The 17,534-nt window shown below is 42.8% G+C and overlaps 1 protein-coding gene across 1 annotated transcript; it reads right to left on the bottom strand.

The window, feature by feature from the left end:
- Nucleotides 1–1,689: 1,689 nt before the first annotated feature.
- On the bottom strand, nucleotides 1,690–17,530 carry CUNH1orf109 (chromosome unknown C1orf109 homolog). Its single transcript, XM_040413197.1, has 5 exons — nucleotides 17,389–17,530; nucleotides 11,152–11,424; nucleotides 7,327–7,506; nucleotides 3,904–4,025; nucleotides 1,690–2,973 (listed from the first exon to the last, which is right to left on the bottom strand). The coding sequence occupies exons 2-5, from the start codon at nucleotides 11,421–11,423 to the stop codon at nucleotides 2,930–2,932; spliced, it is 618 nt and encodes a 205-aa protein (XP_040269131.1). The 5' UTR covers nucleotide 11,424; nucleotides 17,389–17,530; the 3' UTR covers nucleotides 1,690–2,929.
- Nucleotides 17,531–17,534: the final 4 nt, after the last annotated feature.

Genomic DNA, 17,534 nt, shown 5'->3' with positions numbered 1-17,534 from the left:
CCAGTTATCTCCTGGACACCACTGTGTCTTCACTGATGTGCCCATTCTTCTTTAGGTATGGACAGAGTGCTAAAATAAGCCTGTAAAGCAAGTTGTGCAACGCTGAGCCATACTTAAAGAGGACCTTTCATCTGGCAACAAATTGTGAACTAAGTGTCATGATCTGTACAACGGCGCCCAGGGATCTCACTGCACTTACTATTATCCCAGGGCGCCATTCCGTTCTCCCACTATGTCCTCCGGTATCTTAGGGGATTTGGTTATAGTAGGAGGAGACTGCCCTTGTTCTCCTAGGCGTCTCCTTCTCCTAGGCTGTAGTGCTGGCCAATCGCAGCGCACAGCTCACAACCTGAGAGAAAAAAACCTCCCAGGCTGTGAGCTGTGCGCTGCGATTGGCCAGCGTTACAGCCTAGGAGAAGAAGACGCCCAGGAGAACAAGGGCAGTCTGCTCCTACTATAACCAAGTCCCCTAAGTCTCCGCCTACTATAACCAAGTGACCAAACATACCGGAGGGCATAGCGGGAGAACGGAGCGGCACCCTGGGATAATAGAAAGTGCAGTGAGATCCGTGGGCGCCGCTGTACAGATCATGACACTTAGTTCACAATTTTTTGCTAGATGAAAGGTCTTCTAGGGAAATGAAAAATATTCTACAGTACATTTTTCAAACCAGCACCTGGATCTGAATACTTTGACAATTGCATGTAATTAAAAATGTATTCGAGCTACTAAGTTATTCATTGAAATCTATCTGTATAGCGCCACCTGCCGTTTGACCTTTTTCTAAATTCTCTGTCCAGCTCACTGAGGTTGCCATACACGCTCAGATCCATCCTTCTACTGACGCCAGCTGCTGCAGAAAGGACACTCTCCTGAGCTGCAAGTGTGAACTAAATCAAGCAAAGCAATTGCAGCAATGGATGGGAAGATCTCCAGATCCATGTGAGGTTCAGGGCTGGTTCTAGAAAGAGATTGTCATGTACTATATGATGGCTGATTTTCATTTTTTACATTAATCATGGGATAATCCCTATAAAGGCTGCTTGGGGAATAGGTCTTTTCACTACTATAATGAATTGTGTATCCCAAAGTTCTTGTTAGTGTTGGCTCCATGTTTCTGTCTCAGCTAAACTAGTATGTATGTAATAAAGGGGTGCTTGTCAACACCAGCTAGGATGCTTCTCCTAAGGAAACTTGATGTCACAGGCCTGCTGTCAGCCTCCACGATTAGCACCGCTAGCATTGCAGAATTATAACATGCATGGTCTGGTGTATGTGTTGAAATCTACATTTAAATGGGTGATAACTGCATGGTTGAAGAAATTGGGTGAAAACAGAAGTTATGATTCATGTGTCTGGAAAGACTGCAGGCTGCAGATTACATTCCCGAGGCATTTCATCACATTAAATGTCCTTCCAGAATCACATCATAAAATCACTGCCAGAGCAAACAGTGCAAACAAGCCGATAAAAAGGAGCCAGTAACATGCGGGTCTGTGTGCCTGGCATTACGCTGACAATTAGCTGGTGAGCTCCTGACGCACATTACCAGGCATCCTTTAGCTACACGATTACTTAGCATGCACTGTATGGCTACTTAGGTCATATTCTGATATATCTAATATAGTAGTCACCTAGTTCAGCAGGTAACATTCACGCTGCACTACTGCACTTTCATTGCAATGTGTCACCATGTAGCCCTAGCCATGAGATCAGGCTCCTGTGTGCTTTAGGCAGGATTTGCATTCTCAAAATAATTTGTCTTGAAAAAATAGCATTTATTGAAAAGAAGAGTGCAACATAATGATAAAGCCACATTTTACTTTGACCTACAATTGCCATGATTTAACTTTCTATTGCATTATATAGTCAATATTGTCGCGAAAGAAGTCATGACACATTAGTATGCTACCATGTATGCGATGTGAAACGCTTTAGGACTAACCTTGAAGGATTACTGAATTAACATTGTATTTCTATAAATATCATATAAAACTTGTACTGTTTTTGTCACACAAATCACTTTTTAAGATGACAAAGGAATGCAATGGATAAGTCGTAAAAGCCTGAACTGAATACATTAATGTACAGTCACTGCAACGCAGCACAATAGCACCACCTGCTGGACAGTTTGCAAAATACAGACACTGAAAAATATCTTTTATTTCTGTGGCATAAAACATTAGAAATAAACACTGATTCTTGTGGTTGACATGTACTAGGACTATGAAAAGAGGGACATTAACAGGGATTATATTTTCAAGTGGAGAGAGCAAGGTCCTTCTTCTTGCATCAATCACCATAGAAGCGAAAGACACAATTCAGCAGCCTTCTTAGAGCGTAGGATGTAAGTGTAAAGTATAGGCGCTACTACACCACGGTTGGTGGTAGGACAGTGGTAACTTACAGTACTACTATAGGGCACTGTGGCGTATACACTAAAGCAGTTCCACTTCATGTGGTTGTACTCTTATTAGAATACTATGTGTTGGGTACTTATATGGATGACTCCATTCTTTCAATCCTGTATAGAGGACTTATTTTGGAAATGTAAGGCTACAGTATATATTAGCACATGCGCAGACACAGCACATTCTGCTGCATGAAAGCGCAAGCTCAGGAGAGGATGCGTCTGGGGTAGCGGTCACTTGGGAAAATCATGCCATCTTGATTACCATGGACGTGGTCGCTGCCAGCATCTGTTTACAGACCGAATTGATAAGCTGGGGTGCTCAGGTAAGACATGAGGGAGCCTGGGGATTACTAGGCTAGTGCCTACAAGATCAGGGCATTATAGAAATGGAAACGCGGGATGGCTGTCTTCTGCTGCAGAAGTACTACAAAAGGTCTAGTCAGAAAGCACATACAATAACTGACCGATCTCTTAAACCACTGGGACCATCACTGAGGTTTTTATGGACCATGGCTTTAGTCTGTGGCTTCTCGAAACAATGATACATTCAGCAACATATCTGCAGGAAGACAGAAGAATTACTATAATCTGTATATGGTATAACAAAAGAATAAAGAAACTGTACCCATGCAGCCACGTAAGGGTACTTTTAACATCTGTGACACGGAGATCCGGCAAAAATGGCCAGAATTGGCCGGACACAAACCACAACGTGCAGCGGTTTGTGTCTAGCCCATACTCGCCATTGTTGCCGGATCTCCGTCCGGAACCCATCATACGTAATGGGGCGGCGCGCATTGCGGATGTATCCGGCTGAGCTGAATCCGGAGAATCGCTGCTGCAGATGTGACAGTAGCCTAAGCAAGTAACTGACACATCTACTATTAAAGTGTTAGGCACCATGTGTAGGCTGTGCTTCAGAACTGGCACAATTGGTGGCCCCCACAGACTCTGGGACCCTAACTTAAATACACCCTGGCCCGTATCCATATAGGAACAACTTTGGGATCAAGCTGTATTCCCATCTTAACATTTATGGTACATCCATAAGATATGCCATAAATGTCCGATAGGGGCAGGTCCCATCTCTGGGACATGCACCGATCTCAAGACAGGAGGTTACAATTTCTGTGAAAGTTGTAAACTTTTGGGGTCATTTATCTAAACTGGTGTAAAGTAGAACTGGCTTAGTTGCCCACAGCAACCAATCAGATTCCTCCTTTCCTTTTCCAACGGGTCTGTCAAAAATAAAAGGTGGAATCTGATTGATTGCTACGGGCAACTAAGCCAGTTCTACTTTACACCAATTTGATAAAGGACCCCATTTATTTTTCATTAAGACATAACAGACTCTCTGGTGAGCCAAGCATGGCCATCTGTTACACAGTCACCCGTTCATTTAAATAGGTGTTATGTAATAGTATCTGCACCCTTGTTCTAGTGCTAGACAGCTCGGAACAAATATCATTTTCAATCATTTGTACTTTACCTTCGACAAGATGTTGATTTGTAGCAAATTTGTCATCTAATCTTTCCCAAGAATGAGTTAAATTCTTGATATCAGACAAGTGATTATCCTGCACTTGTAGGAGAAGCTTCCTTTGTAAGTATCTATTTCATGGTTAAGGAACTTTTCTCTAAATTTAAAACCTCTCTCAAAAGCAATAGTACTTTAGGGTCCTACATACACGGCTGATGTGGGGCCTATAGTGAGTGTCACAGAACACAAAAGTGGAAAGGGGGGTGTATGCTCTGCTTACATGGAGCAATGTGCTGCCAACAAACAATATTAAAGGGGTTGTCCCACAAAGATATTCTGGTTTTCAAACCAGCACCTGGATCTGAATACTTTTGTAATTTTATGTAATTAAAAATTTAGCATAGCCTCTGAGTTATTCAATAAAATGCATCTGTATAGCGCCACCTGCTGTTTGTTCTTTTTCTTATTTCTCTGTCCACCTCGCTGAGATGGATGCATATGCTCAGTTACTTCCTTCCACTGTTATAGGGAGAGAGCTGCAGCAGAAAGAACATATCTGCATGAAAGGGCTCTTAGACTGGTTTCACACAAGCAAGTTTAACGCACTGAACTCGCAGCGTGTGTCTGCTGAAGCTCCCATCCTGACTCCGCAGAACTGATAGGATTGCATAGAATTATATTGATTTATGATGCTATGTAACCTGTAGAGTTCTGGTCAGTGTTACACATTACATTCTACAACTCTACGGGTTACATAGCATCATAAATCAATTTAATGCTATGCAATCCTATCAGTTCTGTGAAGGTCAGGATGGGAGCTTCAGCAGACACACGCTGCGAGTTCTATGTGTTGAACTTGCTTGTGTGAGACCAGCCAGTTGTGTGCTTATCCAGTGAAGAACACTGATTACCAGCTCCTCAGCTAATATATAACAATGGTATTTCCTATATTCATATATATCATGAGTTGATTATCTCTTCTGGCTGTGCCAAGCTAATAAAAATCATTGATAATAACACAAACACAAAAAAAAAAAACATTTTATTAATTAAAAATGCTGGTATTGCCGTAGTAATGGCCTAAAATGTTAACCCCCTTCCTGACATTCACAACAAAAAAAAATGGACGACTTATTGTTTTTTCACCTCCCCAAAAAGTTTCATAAAAAGCGATCAAAAATTCATACACGCCCCAAAATGGTATCAATAAAAAGTACAGATTGTCCTGCAAAAAAAGAGACCTCAAACAGCTCCGTAGACATAACTACAGTGTATAAAAAAGTTATGGGGTTCAGAATATGGCAATGAAAAGAAAAAAATATTCTTTCAAAAGTTTTTTTCAGTATTATAACACGAGAAAAACTTTAAAAATATGGTATTGTCGTAATCGTACTGACCTGGAGAATGAACAGCACAAGTCAGTTTTACCGCATAGTGAATGTCGTGAAAATAAAACCCATAAAACTGTGGGGGAATTGCATTTTTTCCCAATTCAAACACATTTGGAATTTATTTTCCAGCTCCCCACTAGATCCTATGTAATACTAAATAGTGCCATTAGAAAGTACAACTTCTCCCGTGAAGAAAAAAAAGTTCTCATATGGCTATGTGAATGGAAAAATAAAAAAAGTTATGGTTCCGGGAAGGCAGGAAGTGACAAACAAAAACAGAAAACTGCTCTATCAGGAAGGGGTTAAAGTATCCATTATTTAACCCATACGGTGTAAAATGTAATCAGCAATACCAGAAATGCTGCTTTTTTCTTCTTGCCTCCAAACAAATGAAATAAAAAGCAATCAAAAAGTTATGTACCACTAAATGGTACCAATGAAGATGTTAACTTATCCTACAAAAAACAAGCCATCACATAGATCCATCAAAAAAGAAAAAAAATGATGGCTCTCAGAATATGGCAACACAAAAATAAATGACTGTTTCTTTGTGCAAAAGTAATAAAGTAAACATATTATGTATGCAGAGTGGGAAAAAATTGTAATTCATAAAGCAAAAACAACAGTGGAATTGATGAGACTAAATTAAAGTTTACTTATACGTACCCCAAAAAAAAAAAAAGTTTTCATACAGATGAGAAAAAAAGTTAAACCTTTTGCATGCATGAAAAAAAAGGCCCTAAAAAACAGTAATTTTTTTTTGCTCATATAGCGCAGTTTGGGTTACTGTTAAATAATAATTTAAAGTAGGTTTCCAAGATTTTGAAACTAATGACCTATCCTCAGGGTAGGTCATCAGTATCTGATCGGTGGGGGTCTGACACCCCCGCCAATCAGCTCTTTGAGAAGGCACCTTATCATGCTTACCAAGGACAGCGTCGAACGTTCTATGATGACAGGAGCTTCTTCATGGTCCTGTATTGCACACCGTGTACCAAAAAAACTAAAATGGAACCACCCTCACATGACATCCAGAGGAGCAGCTCATCTTAGCACAGACACAGGGTTGCACAGGACGTGTAGTATCGCAATGTACTGTAAACAGGAGCTACTAGACAACCCATACATGTGTTTTACCAGAAAAATGACCAAGTTTATTAGATCTGAGTCTGAGCCAGTGTATGTAGAGTTTAGTTTCAACTTATGATGGCCGTTAACAAAAAATTGTAAGGGGAAAGTATTGTATCCTGAGGCCAGTGTCTCTTGAGGAACCACTATACCTGTAATAGAGTTGAATCCAACTAATTGCAAATCCCCTAAGGGGAAACCCACGGTAATATATATATACAGACAACAAATGTCTGAAAAGCCCACAATAATCCCTCTATTGGGCCCCCCAAACAAAAGCTCAAAACGTAACGTAAAACACTTAAAACAAGCCACACTTTAAACAATCATTGCGGTGACCTGATTTCACAATGACAGTTAAGTTTGAAGCTTGTGTTTTGGGGGCCAATAGAAGGATGGTTACAGGCTTTTCAGCCCTTTGCTGTCTGTAATAGGGTTGTCTTCCATCCTGATTCCTTCCTTTCCTCCAATATGGTCCCCCTAATGCAGTCTACATTTACCATTATGTATCTGGCTTTGCAGAGACAGAGGGGGCTGAGTCTCATCACATTAAGAACACAGAGTGATAGATCAGAACCGAAAAATTGCTGTCTCCTAAATCCCACTGCAGAGTAGTACATCCTAGGTGATGCAGCTTCAGCCTGCCTCTCCTGCCTCCTGCTTGTGATAGGTTTCTTCATGACAGCAGTATAAAACGCCAATATTAATACATTCTGCCCATGGTGTTTGGGAATACTAGGGACTGCAAACATCTGTGGGCAGACTGTGATATAAGCTTGTATTAAGACATGTCACACAGACCGAGTATTCCAGCACGTGCGGAGACATGTACTGGTATGGCTACAGGTACAAGGAGTCCATGTCAGATGGCAGAATGTTATGTCAGTCCATTTTGAACATTTAGAAAGGATACTGGTTTCGGTAATATTTTTCTGTGTCTTGCAGCCACTCCAACATGTCGGCTACAGAAGGGCTGTGAGAAGTGCGCTCCAGGGATGCCTCAAGGCTAAGCTTCTCTGCACTCACCTCATAAACATAGAGGACCGATCCCACCTGGTGACTCACAGAGTCCCTTACTCTTTGGAGAACACACCTGCAATCATATAGCATATATCATACCTTCCATAACCCCTTCAGAACCCTTCACCTTACAGACCAGGCAAAATTTTGCTAATTTGACATGTGTCACTTTATGTGGCAATAACTTTTAAAACACTTTTACTTATCCAAGCCATTCTGAGAATGTTTTCTCGTGACACATTGTACTCTATGTTAAAGTTAAATTTGACATGATACGTTTTACCTTTATTTGTAAAAAAAAATAAAAAATACTGAAAATTCGCTATTTTCAAAATTTGAATTTCTCGGCTTTTATGATACCTCATAAAATAGTTATTACTTTAACATTTACCATACACTGCGTGCAGAATTATTAGGCAAATGAGTATTTTGACCACATCATCCTCTTTATGCATGTTGTCTTACTCCAAGCTGTATAGGCTCGAAAGCCTACTACCAATTAAGCATATTAGGTGATGTGCATCTCTGTAATGAGAAGGGGTGTGGTCTAATGACATCAACACCCTATATTAGGTGTGCATAATTATTAGGCAACTTCCTTTCTTTTGGCAAAATGGGTCAAAAGAAGGACTTGACAGGCTCAGAAAAGTCAAAAATAGTGAGATATCTTGCAGAGGGATGCAGCACTCTTAAAATTGCAAAGCTTCTGAAGCGTGATCATCGAACAATCAAGCGTTTCATTCAAAATAGTCAACAGGGTCGCAAGAAGCGTGTGGAAAAACCAAGGCGCAAAATAACTGCCCATGAACTGAGAAAAGTCAAGCGTGCAGCTGCCAAGATGCCACTTGCCACCAGTTTGGCCATATTTCAGAGCTGCAACATCACTGGAGTGCCCAAAAGCACAAGGTGTGCAATACTCAGAGACATGGCCAAGGTAAGAAAGGCTGAAAGACGACCACCACTGAACAAGACACACAAGCTGAAACGTCAAGACTGGGCCAAGAAATATCTCAAGACTGATTTTTCTAAGGTTTTATGGACTGATGAAATGAGAGTGAGTCTTGATGGGCCAGATGGATGGGCCCGTGGCTGGATTGGTAAAGGGCAGAGAGCTCCAGTCCGACTCAGATGCCAGCAAGGTGGAGGTGGAGTACTGGTTTGGGCTTGTATCATCAAAGATGAGCTTGTGGGGCCTTTTCGGGTTGAGGATGGAGTCAAGCTCAACTCCCAGTCCTACTGCCAGTTTCTGGAAGACACCTTCTTCAAGCAGTGGTACAGGAAGAAGTCTGCATCCTTCAAGAAAAACATGATTTTCATGCAGGACAATGCTCCATCACACGCGTCCAAGTACTCCACAGCGTGGCTGGCAAGAAAGGGTATAAAAGAAGAAAATCTAATGACATGGCCTCCTTGTTCACCTGATCTGAACCCCATTGAGAACCTGTGGTCCATCATCAAATGTGAGATTTACAAGGAGGGAAAACAGTACACGTCTCTGAATAGTGTCTGGGAGGCTGTGGTTGCTGCTGCACGCAATGTTGATGGTGAACAGATCAAAACACTGACAGAATCCATGGATGGCAGGCTTTTGAGTGTCCTTGCAAAGAAAGGTGGCTATATTGGTCACTGATTTGTTTTTGTTTTGTTTTTGAATGTCAGAAATGTATATTTGTGAATGTTGAGATGTTATATTGGTTTCACTGGTAAAAATAAATAATTGAAATGGGTATATATTTGTTTTTTGTTAAGTTGCCTAATAATTATGCACAGTAATAGTCACCTGCACACACAGATATCCCCCTAAAATAGCTAAAACTAAAAACAAACTAAAAACTACTTCCAAAAATATTCAGCTTTGATATTAATGAGTTTTTTGGGTTCATTGAGAACATGGTTGTTGTTCAATAATAAAATTAATCCTCAAAAATACAACTTGCCTAATAATTCTGCACTCCCTGTATGTCTACTTTATGTTGGCATCATTTTGTAAATGCAATTTTTTTTTTTTAGGACATTAGAAATTTTTCAAAACAGACTTTTTTCAGGGCCAGTTCAGTTTTGAAGTGACTTTGAGGGGGCTAACATAATAGAAACCACCCATAAATTACCCCATTTTAGAAATGACAACCCTCATATTACTTAAAACTCATTTTAGAAAGTTTGTTAACCCTTTAGGTGTTCCACAGGAGTCAAATCAAAAAGGAGGTGAAATGTAAAAATTACAGCCCATTTTCTTGTAAAACAGCAAAACAAACCTCAATAATTATTAGCCTAATTCTGTAGTGTACAGATACATCCTATATGTTGTCATAAACTGATGCGTGGTCACACCACAGGGCTCAGAAGGTAAGGAGTAGTGTTGAGCGAAGAGAGCTTCGAATGCTTCATCCGAAGTCGCTTCCTTCAAAACTTCGGAATAATACTGTATAGAATGTATGGGCTCCAATGAGCCAAAGTAAGTTATTCGTGAAGTCGAGCGTGACTTCGTTGAATAACTTCGGTAATTGATTTTTCAAGGGGAAAACCACTTTAAAACTTGAAACTGAACTCTGCTTCGGTTTCAACTACTACCTCAAATTTTAAAGTGGTTTGTTACTTTAAAAATCAACTACTGAAGTTATTTAACGAAGTCACGCGCGACTTCGCGAATAACTAACTTCGGCTAATCGGAGTCCATACACTAGTGAGGAGCGCCATATGCTTTTTGGAGAGCAGATTTTGAGGTACAATGGAAACCCCCAAAAAGTGACCCCCATTTTAGAAACTACACCCCAAAGGAATTTTTAAAAGCGTTTAGTGAGCATTTTGAACCAAAAGGCATTTCACAAAATTTGGAAACTTTTGCCTGTGAAAATGAAAAAAAAAAAAAAAATTTTTCTTACAGGCCATAATTTTTTATTTTCACAAGGTGTAACAGGAGAAAATCACAATAACAAAGCTTCATACTTGTGATCTACAAGTATGAAGCTTTGTTATAGGATGTTTTGGGCACCCACGGTATTGCTGTGCTGCCCATGCTGTTCACAGTCTGCCCATCAAGTGCAGGGAAAGCCTCATGGGTTTTCTTTCGCATGAGACTTTTTTCAAAGTGCAAAAGTGTCTACCCTGGCGTCTATGTGACTTGGCTGTTTCCGTAAGCCTGGCTACCTGGCGCTAGTGGTTAGTACCATCTCACCGTGGAATCGACGAGATGGGACAACCCCTTTAAATTAGATGTTTCTACATGGTCTTACAGATGACGTTAGCTGACAAATATGTTCCTCAACTCCCTTATAAACATGGTGTAGCCTAGCATGCATGTACAGTAGAGGAGATAAGTGTCACCATATGTATCTTGCAGCTACTTATGTATGTGGAAAATGAAATCCAAAAAATCAGACATTTTAAAATAAAATATGTCCAACCCTTGATTCTTATGATGGTGCGCTGTCCCCATACATACTACACTGATGATGGATGATATCAAAATTTGACGGATCCACTAACAAGCATCAAATTCAGGGGTCAGCATCCTCCTGCTGTTTTTAAACTCCCAGCATGCTCCATTCACATCTATTGGAATTCTGGAGCAATGGTGTATGCTGGGAATTATAATTTCACTAAATCTGGAGTGGTGAAAGTTGCTGACCCCTGATCTAATATATATGGTCAGAGTTACTCACGATGTATACAGGTATCAAATACAGAAACCTAACATGCAGCCACAATGGAAACCTACATCTTCTCATTTAGCTTCTCAAGGGTGAGGTCCACCGCCGCCTCAAGCTTATAACGAAGTCGATCCTGTAGATCAGGAAAGCCACCCAGAGGAGTCTTTGAGAAGGTAACTTTTTGGCAAGACTGCAACTGCTCGGCCAGGTTACTCAATGAGCTCACCAGGGGGCCACATGCCAGTATAGTCCGCTTCCACTCCTCCTGCTGTTGGTCTATAGTATCAAAGCACCGTCTGAGGGACTGCTGCACAGAAAGCAGCGCTGCATCTTCTGGCATGCTAGAATGGGAACACACAAAGGCACACAACATGTCACAGAAAAGTCCACCATATCAGTAACTACCTTTCCCCAGATACCAAATGTGTCTCGTCAGCAACAAACAGCACAGTCATCTGGAGTCCTGCAACTGCCTGGCATTTAGGGTTGCACCGGGTATCTAATTATCAATACCCAATCGATAATTTTGTACCCGGATCGACACAATACCGGGATTTGCCATTTATCTACTGCGCAGCCTAGTATCTGTTAGGCCCCTTTCATACGGGCGAGTATTCCGCGCGGATGCGATGCGTGAGTTGAACGCATTGCACCCGCACTGAATACCGACCCATTCATTTCTATGGGGCTGTTCACATGAGCGGTGATTTTCACGCATCACTTGTGCGTTGCGTGAAAATCGTAGCATGCTCTATATTCTGCGTTTTTCACACAACGCAGGCCCCATAGAAGTGAATGGGGTTGCGTGAAAATCGCAAGCATCCGCAAGCAAGTGCGGATGCGGTGCGATTTTCACGCACGGTTGCTAGGAGACAATCGGGTTGGAGACCCGATCATTATTATTTTTCCTTATAACATGGTTATAAGGGAAAATAATAGCATTCTGAATACAGAATGCATAGTAAAATAGCGCTGGAGGGGTTAAAAAAAAATAATAATAATAATTTAACTCACCTTAATCCACTTGCTCGCGCTGACGGCATCTCATCTGTCTCCTTCTTTGCTGAACAGGACCTGTGGTGAGCATTCATTCCAGGACCTGTGGTGATGTCACTCCGGTCATCACATGATCTTTTACCATGGTGATGGGTCATGTGATGGATCATGTGATGACCGGAGTGACATCACCACAGGTCCTGTTACTGGAATTAATGCTCACCACAGGTCCTGTTCCTGGAATGAATGCTCACCACAGGTCCTGTTCAGCAAAGAAGGAGACAGACGTGATGTCGGCAGCGCCAGCAAGTGGATTAAGGTCAGTTAAATTATTATTATTATTTTTTTAACCCCTCCAGCGCTATTGTACAATGCATTCTGTATTCAGAATGCTATTATTTTCCCTTATAACCATGTTATAAGGGAAAATAATACAATCTACAGAACACCGATCCCAAGCCCGAACTTCAGTGAAGAAGTTCGGGTTTGGGTACCAAACATGCGCGATTTTTCTCACGCGAGTGCAAAACTCATTACAATGTTTTGCACTCGCGCTGAAAAATCGCGGGTGTTCCCGTAACGCACCCGCACATTTTCCCGCAACGCCCATCTGAAAGAGGCCTTAGAGAACATGGCACGCGCCACTCTCAGTGTGCATCATGTTCTCCTAAGCAGCAGAGTGTAGAAAGAGGGAGTCCCTCCGTCCCCACTGTGCCGCGGCTGCTGCTGTCACCAATGAAAAGAGAGGGGAGGAGGAGGGGAGGGGCTGTGGCCACTGCGCCACCAATAAAGATAACTAACCTTTTAATACAAATGTAGGCGGCGGTTGCCAGCGGTAGAATCCCATACCCGGCACCCGACCTCTATGTCATGGCGCTGCGATCTGCCGAACCACGGCAATTAACTCCGGTGCCACACCCGAGGAGTTAATTGACGGGGATCGCAGCGCCTTGTCATAGAGGTCGGGTGCCGAGTATGGGATTCTACTGCCGGCAACCGCCGTCTACATTTGTATTAAAAGGTTAGTTATCTTCATTGGTGGCGCAGTGTGCCCCCCCCAACCCCAGTATTATAAATTATAATCATTTGTGGTGCAGTGCACCCCCCTAGTATTATAATCATTGGTGGCAGTGGCCACAGGGCCCCGCCCCCTTATTGGTGGTGCAGGGGCAGCTTCCGATGTGAGCCCCAGCAGTTAAATCGCGGGGCTCTGATCGGTTACCATGTCAGCCAGGACACTACTGAAGCCCTGGCTGCCATGGTAAGCTCCCTGTTGCTGTGTGCACAAAGCACAGGGCAGCAGGGACCGTGTGAAGTCCTATTCACCCTAATAGAGCTCTATTAGGGTGAATAGGACAAGGGTTCTAGCTCCCTAAGGGGGCTAATAGTTATTACGGTAAGTGAAAAGTAAAAAAAAAAAAAGTTTAAAAAAACACCCACCAAAATATTAAGTTTAAAGGGAACCTGACACCTCAAAAATGCATCTACATCCGCCAGCAGTACCTCGTAGTAGCCCGCAGCCTGTTAATAATCATATGTTTCATCCTGTTGTCCGATGCTGCGTAAGTTCGAAAAATACAGTTTTATTCTCCATCAGAGCTATAGTGCCGGCCAGCTTGAAGTCAAGGGGGCAGCTGCCTCCTTGCTTGAAGTCAAGGTAACCACGCCCCCTAACCGTCCCCTCTTGCCTGAAAGTGACAGGCTGCAGTGTGGCCGCGATTCCCCAAGTCTCGCGCATGCGCATTGCGCCGCTGAAACCCGGCAGGGGACGGTTAGGGGGCGTGGTTACCTTGACATGAAGCAAGGAGGCTGCTGCCCCCTTGACTTCAAGCTGGCCAGCACTATAGCTTTGATGGAGAATAAAACTGCGTTGTTTGAACTTACGCAGCATCGGACAACAGGATGAAATGATTATTAACAGGCTGCGGGCTACTATGAGGTACTGCTGGCGGTTGTAGATGCATTTTTGAGGTGACAGGTTCCCTTTAAATCAGCCCCTTTCCCAATTTTACATATAAAATATATAAACAATAAATAAATAAACATATTACTTATCGCCACGTCCGAAAAGCCCAAACTATTAAAAGTATTGTAAAAAACATCTCCTATGCATCAGAACGCTGTAAAAGAAAAAAAATGCGCAATTCGCCATTTTTTAGTCACCTTGTCCCCCCCAAAAAATTAGGATAGGACTGTTCTATTATGGGTCAGATGTTCCATAAAATGTGGTATGCCCGCGGCTTTTTGGTGTTTTTTATTTTGCGTAGTACTTTATGGTATTGAATATCGCAATCAAAATTTTTGTATCGTGACAACTCTACTGGCATTATACAAGGTTAGGCTCCAGTTTTCTTGCAGACTGAAAATCATGGCAAAACCACAATGTGTGAACACAGCCTGGAGCTTTACACAGTTCCAACTCACTTTTACTGCCTTCCTAACAGGAGTGGAAATGTACTAACCAAATCACACCAGACTTCTGTCACCATGACGTACGCCACACTTAGGCCTCATGCACATGGCAGTTGTCCGGCCATGCCCATATTGCGGCCCGCAAACTGTGGGTCCGCAATATACGGGCACCAGCCGTTTGTGCACCGCATCATGGATGTGCCCTACAGACATGTAAACGGCATTACAACGCACTCAAGGCAGAAACGTTATAGTGCAGCTGTCATGAGACAAGGGCATCCGTAGGCGCTCAGAGAAGATTAGAGGGGTTGTCTGAGATTTTGATACTGACAGTATATCCTCAGGATAGGTCAACAAACCGGCGCCGCTGCAGCTCTCAGACCTCCCCGCCGTTAACATGCAGTTTAATGCAAGACACGTGGACGCCGCAGCATTGACGTGTCCCCATGTGTCGCATGACCCAAACCATTTGATGATGCAGGTAGACCTAAGAGCTGCTGCAGCAGTGTTGGGGGAGTGAAGGAACAGGAACCCAGTCACAGGGATCAGGTAAGTAGGATTCCCTCTGCATGTCCAATGTGGAACATTTTCTAAACTCGCCTTATTTATTTTTTTGCAGTAAAAAATAAATAAAACTGTCATATTTGCAAAATCTGTCTACAATTTGGGCCTCATTTATTATCTTTTCATAAATCTGGTTTGTCTTTTTTGCTTTGAGTCTGACCTCTAGTGGCCGTTTTCTTGTAAGACAGATTCAAATTCAGTAAACTGGTCCCAACAGTATGGGCATGAAAATGTGGTGCAGGTGAGCTGAATTTTGGCTTTTTTATGTAAATGTGCCTCAATGGGAGCACTTCTGAACCAGGAAACCCCTGACAGAAATCAGATCTTATGTAATCAGCTCTGGCGGAGAGTAATTAAAACTGGTTTAGGCTACTTTCACACTTGCGTTGTTCTTTTCCGGCATAGAGTTCCATCACAGGGGCTCTATACCGGAAAAGAACTGATCAGGTATGTCCCTATGCATTCTGAATGGAGAGTAATCCGTTCAGTTTGCATCAGGATGTCTTCAGTTCAGTCGTTTTGACTGATCAGGCAAAAGAGAAAACCGTAGCATGCTACGGTTTTATCTCCGGCTAAAAAAAACTGAAGACTTGCCTGAATGCCGGATCAGGCATTTTTTCCCATAGGAATGTATTAGTGCCGGATCCGGCATTCAGAATACCGGAATGCCGGATCCGTCCTTCCGGTATGCGCATACGCAGACTGAAAAAAAGGTGAAAAAATAAATGCCGGATCCGTTTTTGCCGGATGACACTGGAAAGACGGATCCAGCATTTCAATGCATTTTTTCGACTGATCAGGCATTTTTAAGACTGATCAGGATCCTGATCAGTCTTACTAATGCCATCAGTTAGCATACATTTTGCCTGATCCGGCAGGCAGTTCTGGCGACGGAACTGCTTGCCGGATCTCTCTGCCGCAAGTGTGAAAGTAGCCTTAGGCTACTTTCACACTAGTGTTTTTCTTTTCCGGCACTGAGTTCCGTCCTAGGGGCTCTATACCGGAAAAGAACTGATCAGTTTTATCCCCATGCATTCTGCATGGAGAGGAATCCGTTCAGGATGCATCAGGATGTCTTCAGTTCAGTCTTTTTGCCTTTTCAGGACGGAGATAATACCGCAGCATGCTACAGTTTTATCTCCGGCCAAAATTCCAGAATGCCGGCATTTTTTCCCATTGAAGTACATTAATGCCGAGTGTTCCGGCAAAACGGATCCGTTTTTGCGGTCTGCTCATGCTCAGACCGCAAAAAATTTGAAAAATATAAATACCGGATCCGTTTTTCCGGATGACACCGGAGAGACGGATCCGGCATTTCAATGCATTTGTCAGACGGATCAGGATCCTGATCAGTCTTACAAATGCCATCAGTTGGCATACAATTTGACGGATCCGGCAGGCAGTTCCGGGGACGGAACTGCCTGCGGGAATCCTCTGCCGCAAGTGTGAAAGTACCCTTGAAGGAAAACTGGCTTAGTTGCCCATAGCAACCAATCAGATTCGACCTTTCATTTTCCCAAGGAGCTCTAAAAAATGAAAGGTGGAATCTGATTGGTTCCATGGGCAACCAAGCCAGTTTTCCTACACACTAGTTTTGATTGTTGACTGTGACAACAATTTAAAGGGGGATCTCCAGGCTTTTAATATTGATGACGTATCCTCAGGATAAGCCATCAATATCAGATCGGCGGGGGACCGACAGCCGGCACCCCCGCCGATCAGCTGTGTGAAGAGAAGGCGCACGCAGTGTGCACGAGTCTTCTCCCGGCTCTCTTCCTGCTCGCTGCTATGTCTATGGTGAGAAGGAAGACGGCACGCAAAGGCAGTTATTCGCAAAGTCGCGCGTCACCAGAGGTACTAGTCGGAAGTTTTAAAGTGGTTTTCCAATAAAAATAATAAAATAAACTACCGAAGTTATTTACAAATAACTGAATTCGGGTCATATAGATGAATCTCCACACAGTATTATTCCGAAATTTTGAAGGAAGCGGCTTCGGATGTGACATCTGAAACTGGCTTTGCTCATCACTATTGGTGATCCTTGGGATCTTTGGCACTTCAGCTGTTGTGGAACTACAACTCCCGGCATGCACACTAGCAACAGTGAATAGAGCATTCTGGGAGTTGTAGTTTCAGAGTAGCTGAAGGGTGGGCTCCATGCCTTACAGCAGGCATCCTCACACTGCGGCCCTCCAGCTGTTGCAAAACTACAGCCTACAGCAGGGCATTGTGGGAGTTGTAGTTTTACAACAGCTGGAGGGCCGCAGTGTGAGGATGCCTGTTTTACAGCATCGGACTGAATAAAATATAAAGCCCTGGCAAATTAGAAGTACCTGAGACTGAGTCGCAGCTGGGAACACGCCCCTCTACGTCATCACTCTGTCAACAAGCTTTATTGAGACATACAAGAACAAGAGACCACCACTACATTGCCGGAAGTTGTATCGTATGATATGCCTTGCTGACAGCGGTGCGGTAA

This window comes from Bufo bufo, unplaced genomic scaffold (assembly GCF_905171765.1).
Source record: "Bufo bufo unplaced genomic scaffold, aBufBuf1.1, whole genome shotgun sequence".
NCBI lineage: Eukaryota > Metazoa > Chordata > Amphibia > Anura > Bufonidae > Bufo > Bufo bufo.
The sequence above is the reverse complement of the archived record's forward strand: the minus strand, read 5'-3'. Positions and strand labels throughout refer to the sequence as shown.

Coding starts and splice junctions, on each gene's coding strand:
- CUNH1orf109 (XM_040413197.1), bottom strand. CDS start 11,423: ATGCCAGAAGATGCAGCGCTGCTTTCTGTGCAGCAGTCCCTCAGACGG. Junction 7,507..11,151: donor GAGAAGCTAAATGAGAAGAT/GTAGGTTTCCAT, acceptor ATATGATTGCAG/GTGTGTTCTCCAAAGAGTAA. Junction 4,026..7,326: donor GAAAAATATTACCGAAACCA/GTATCCTTTCTA, acceptor ACCATGAAATAG/ATACTTACAAAGGAAGCTTC.